Genomic DNA, 6,000 nt, shown 5'->3' on the forward strand with positions numbered 1-6,000 from the left:
AGGTCAGCTCAGGCTGAGAGCAGTACTTTGTCACTACCTTTGAATAAATTCGAGTCGAGTGGTTAGCACGCAGACCTCACAGCTAGGAGACCAGGGTTCAATTCCACCCTCGGCCATCTCTGTGTGGAGTTTGCATGTTTTCTCCAGGTACTCCAGTTTCCTCCCACATTCCAAAAACATGCTAGGTTAATTGGCGACTCCAAATTGTCCATAGGTATGAATGTGAGTGTGAATGGTTGTTTGTCTATATGTGCCCTGTGATTGGCTGGCGACCAGTCCAGGGTGTACATTAAAATGCATCCTCCAAAGAAAATACATTAAAATACATCCTCCAAAATCTCCTGACTCCCAGTAGAGTCAGAGTAGAAGTTTCTAAACCACCCGAGTGGGGAAAAAGTCCATCTTTTCTTCCAATTTTGACTTCCTGCAGCTGTTTTATGGTAGTTACAGCTGTATATCATGTATCATCCAAAAGCTACACACTTGGTAGCGAATCAAATTAAGAGCATTAACCAAACTGTCTTTTGTTTCAGGAGCACATGATCCTGTGCCGCTTTGCTGACCAAACAGCTCCTCAGCTTCCTCCTGAGAGACGACTCATAGGTACCGCCTACGCCGGCAACTTGGACACACGCTGTTTGGTCATATACACAAAAAGGATGCATTCAATGACCTCTCCTTATGGGTCAGTAGCGACACGGCAAAGCAGCTGCTGTGAACAGCTGCCACTTACGTGTTGTCAGATTCCGAGGGAGGCAACGTGTCCGGCTGTCAGTCGTGTCCAGGGTGTCTTCATGTAAAGGAGGGGATTTCTGAAACGGTCCCTCATGTCCTGTCAGCCTTAAGTCTGTCGTGACAACTTCTGTGGCCTTTAGGACCAAGTTAATCGCCTATGTACATGGACATTATTTTGTCGATTATATATTATTATTATATTTTATCGATTTAGCTATTTAGCTAGGTTATCCTCATTCCAAAATATGTGCTTATAAGGAAATTGAGGCTACATTGTCCTAATGGCTTGGGTAATGTCGGAACCAAGTTTGACAGAAAATACTTGTTATGTAAATACAGTAATCACTCCTTTATCACAGTTAATTGGCTCATGATCCGATCGTGATAACTACAATTTCTGCCAAGTGTGATTCCTGATTAATAAATGGAATATTTTGGTAGAGAAAACCTGTTTCTTCTAAAAACATTTTCTTCTGAATACAAATTTTTTTAACAATATTAGAGCCCTCTAGACATGAACTAACACCCCTATAATCACCTTTACATTTGTTTAACCAACATAGTTGACATAACGGTAAATAGCTTGCAAAAATGAATGAAAAATGCGTTTTTAGTGCCTTGGAGGTGGAAAAGTACTATGCAAGTGAAAGACCATTTACCATTAACATTTAGTGGCAAGAGAGGCTGCACGGTGGATTAATGGTTTGCATGCAGGCCTCACAGCTAGGGAACCCAAGTTCAATTCCACCGTTGGCCATCTCTGTGTGGAGTTTGCGTGGATTTTCTCCCACATTCCAAAAACATGCTAGGTTAATTGGCGAGTCCAAATTGTCCATAGGTATGAATGTGAGTGTGAATGGTTGTTTGTCTGTATGTACCCCGCCTCTCACCCGAAGACAGCTGGGATAGGCTCCAGCATCCCCCTCGACCCGAGTGAGGATAAGCGGAAGAAAATGAATGAATGAATTTAGTGGCAAGAGTGAAGACACGGAATTTGAAGGACAACAATGGGACAAAATCATGTTTCTTTCTTTTTTTTTTTATTAAAAAAAACTGAAAAAAATATCCTTAATGTTTTGGATATAAAGAAAAATTCCTACAATTTTTTTGATCTCAAAATAAAATAAAAACATTTGAGTTGTTCCGATCAGGGTTTTATGCTGCCCATCCCAATCCCGATAACCCATGGGTGAAATCAGCTGATACTAATCCCAATGCCGATCACATACATGCAGTGTATCTGTTTAAATGTACTACTAGCTATATTACGGGTCACCAAGGTTTTTTTTTGCATTAATGCGCCATATTAAATATATGTATGAGAAAAAAAAAAACCAACCTGTAATTGTGTGCCTTCAGAAAAATCAAAGTGCGAGGTGGCCCTCCCTTGGGAGATGCCATAAGACTTCAAGAAAGAAGGAAAGAACCCCCCTCCTCCCAGCTAACTTTATTCATCTTTGAAGATTAATAAATTGATTTTACTTCCTATACAGCGTAACGATAAAAGAAAAAACTCCAGAAATCAGTTTTTCATAGAGCAGGTGAGGAACCACACATGTTATATAACCGTTATATTCTCCGTGAAGAGGCTCAATGTGGCATATTTTGGTTTAGTATTACACATTTAAAAGTCCATCCATGAAATTAATCTATTTTGTATTTGGATACATTAATCTAATATATAATATAGTCACATGATAAGATGTAGACTATTTCTGTGTTGTGTGACGGCAGGAAAGCAGTGCATGGGCCTGGTGGACTTGGACCGTTCGTGGGCGGCGGAGTCACATGGTTATCGGGTGCAGGTGATGACCATGGAGCCGGATACGTGCTCGCCCAAGAACAACATGCTGATAGGCAAGCCTCATGCGCAAGATGGCGCTCACTAAGGTGAGCGTAGGTGTGATGATGTTTTATGCTGCCACTTTACTTTTAGAGTGCATCTGTTGGTAATTGTAGCGTACTATTTTAGTTGCTCTTTTGGATTCCTGTGAGCATTTTCCTTGCTCCTGTAGCATTGTGAGCCCTTCTTTGCTCCCTATAGCGAGCATTTTTTTTTGTTTATGTTCTTTTTTGCGTATAAAGGACTCATGTGACTACACCTACAAGCACGTCTTTGCATCCTGAGGTAACGGTGAACAAATAGTACAAAATTTTGACAATAATAAGCAATAATAAGCTAAACTGTGACAATAGCGACCTTCAACAGCTACCTCCTCCATCGCCTAATCACCTGATCATTATGTCCAGTATTAAGATAAGATATGCCTTTATTCGTCCCTCAGTGGGGAAATTTGCATTGCACAGCAGCAAGAGTACAGAATCAGTTAAGCAGTACAAAATACACAATATAGAAAAATAAACAATATAAACAACCCAAGTATTAACAAAATCAACAGTTTTTCCAGAGTTATATACAATACAGTATGTAGATAATATGAAACGAGATGAGATATATGACCGGTCTATACACTGAGATCTTGCTAATGAGTTAATATGAGGCATTATGGAAATACTTCACATAGAACTTAGTATATTGCATTTAGAGCCCTTAATATTGCACATGGAGGTTGATCAGATATTGCACAGTGAATGGGGTCTGGAGTAACTATACTGACTATAAAAGCAAGTACTATATATAGAAGTATATGTTGTATACTCTATGTATGGACGGACTTACGAGGGGACAATTTGACAAATAAAGGGCATTTCTATCGATTCCATCCAACAAGATTTACCTGGGTTTCAAAATTCAGGTTTTCATAAAGTCATTCAAGTCTGCGCTGTGTAAATTGGGGCTATTATGGCGCAATTATTCTGTTTATCTATCTCTCTGCTCTATATCTATACTCTGTTGTCTTCCAAACTTCTCTCCCCTGGAGGCTTCATTATAAAGCAGGAGTTCACCCAAATACCAAAATACACCTAATATTTCCCCACTTTGCGCTGTGAGAGTTGACATCAGCGCTGTTCCAAAACAACCAATACGTAATGTCTGGGGATTTTTTTTTTTTTTTTTTTTGCTCTATGCTTCATTGTGTTCAATGAACTCAATTTTGACCCCAGGTTTTTCAGGTCGAATAAATCAAGGTTTGGCGATGACGTCTGAATTTTTTCTCCCACATGTGGAGGATTTATGTCATGTTTGAAATGACTGTCAGCCAGCAGGAGAAGCATTATACCGAAGGGGCAGTCATTGCCCTCATTTATATCCTAACACTCATGGTGCTAATGGTTCAAGGTAACCTGGACTCATGCTGACAAAAGACTCTTTAAGGGCATACTTAAGAGTTGCTATTTCAATGATTCCATCATGTATAACAAAAAATGTAGCTAAGTAGAGCGTCTTATTGTTAAGTGTTTGGTCTAAATTGACTTCTTTGGAGCTATAAACACCACATGACATGATATGATAATAGATGTATTCTATGACCTTGATGCATATGAAGGAGGGAGTAATTACTGGTTGGAACTGTATATGGAAATACTGATTATTATTTACTAAGCATTGAACAATGTCTAAACAGAGTGGCCATTTGACACTATTCCTCTTTCAAGGTTTCAAGGTTATTAACATTAACGTGACGTGATTCTTATAAATAAGCGCAACATCTCAGTATTTTTGTATGACATGCATTTTGTCTTGCTGTTCAATTCTGTTTTAGGACGAGTTGGATCGATCCCCGAATGAACATAAATACCTGAGGCACGAATGTTAACGATGTATGCATCAGTCATCTCGAAGCTGAGTGGTGGTGGTTTCAAACTTCCCTGGGGTCGTCAGGTGGGCACCTGCCTTTGTTGGTGTTTCGATGATAAAACCACAGCGGCAGTGAGAAACAATGACAAGCATCCATCCATTCATTTTCTGTACCGCTTATCCTCATGAGGATCACGGGCGTGCTGGAGCCTATCCCAGCTGTCTTCAGGCAAGAGGCGGGGTACACCCTGGACTGGTTGTTGTATTATAGACCAGAATATATACATAAATATTGTTGTTCTATAACATTGCACCCCGCCGGAGCCTATCCCAGCTTTGGGCGAGACGCCGGGTACACCCTGGGCTGGTTATTGTATTACAGACCAGAATATATACATAAATATTGTTGTATACTATAACAATGCACCCCGCCGGAGCCTATCCCAGCTGTCTTTGGGCAAGAGGCGGGGCACACCCTGAACTGGTTGTTGTTTTATAGACCAGAATATATACAAAAATATTGTCTACTATAACAATGCGCCCCGCCGGAGCCTATCCCAGCTGTCTTTGGGCGAAAGGCGAGGTACACCCTTAACTGGTTGTTGTTTTATAAACCAAAATATATACATGAATATTGTTGTCTACTATAACAATGCACCCCGCCGGAGCCTATCCCAGCTGTCTTTGGGGCGAGAGGCGGGTTACACCCTGGACTGGGAATTGTATTACAGACCAGAATATATACATAAATATTGTTGTATACTATAACAATGCACCTCGCCTCCCACACGAAGTCAGCTGGGATAGGCTCCAGCACACCCCCTGCATATGCAAGGTGGGCTAAAAGTATGGTTAGAGTTTTTTTACACTGTTTTTGAGTTAAATTTCAGTATTATCTTCTATAATTTATAACTAATACGTCCACGACCATAATGAAGGTAAGCAGAATAGAAAACGGATTGGAAAGCTTATCTAATCATACCCACCATCCCTTTCACATCTGTTGCAGTGCGTTTGTTCACTTCCTGTATTCCATATGTGATTTTTACTACAAAGAAAAGTCATAAGTGACATAACAGTGAGGTAGTTGTCATTTTTAAGTTATACCATAACAAGTAGTAATCACATGTGATAATTAGTGTGATAAAAAAATAAATAATGTATGTGGTTATGAGTGGTTAATGTGCAGGCCACACAGCTCGGAGATCCGGGTTCGATTCCCCCTTCCACATTCTAAAAACATGCACGTTATGTTAACGTTAGGACTCCAAATTGTCCCCGCCTCGTGCCTGAAGACAGCTGGGATAGACTCCAGCATGTCCTCGACCCTCGTGAGGATAAGCGGTAGAAAATTAATGAATGACCGCTTTTATTGTTTCTTGAATTCACTCATGTTAGGACGTTTTTTTAGTTCCTTTGATTCCACATACTGAAATACTGTGTTTTTAACGTTTTTCTTGCATTTAAGTGTTTTGAGTTTAGTTTTTTCGCTAAGATCTGTAAGGGAATCGATCATATCGACGTCCTCTTCTCTGCAAAAAGAGATCCACAATCAATGAGAGCAC

General features: G+C 40.1%; 1 protein-coding gene across 1 annotated transcript in view; it reads left to right on the forward strand.

The window, feature by feature from the left end:
• Nucleotides 1-6,000, forward strand: part of gstcd (glutathione S-transferase, C-terminal domain containing) — a 44,167-nt gene that overhangs the window by 37,652 nt on the left and 515 nt on the right. The window contains exons 10-12 of the mRNA XM_058070576.2: nt 534-603; nt 2,470-2,625; nt 4,401-6,000. The exon at nt 4,401-6,000 is cut by the window's right edge and continues 515 nt beyond it. Of these exons, the coding sequence (XP_057926559.2) occupies nt 534-603; nt 2,470-2,624 (225 nt within the window). The 3' untranslated portion in view covers nt 2,625; nt 4,401-6,000. The remainder of the gene's footprint in view (nt 1-533; nt 604-2,469; nt 2,626-4,400) is intronic.

The sequence above is a fragment of the Doryrhamphus excisus genome, linkage group LG9, assembly GCF_037039965.1.
Source record: "Doryrhamphus excisus strain RoL-2023G ecotype Guam linkage group LG9, RoL_Dexc_Guam_v1.1, whole genome shotgun sequence".
Taxonomy (NCBI): Eukaryota; Metazoa; Chordata; class Actinopteri; order Syngnathiformes; family Syngnathidae; genus Doryrhamphus; species Doryrhamphus excisus.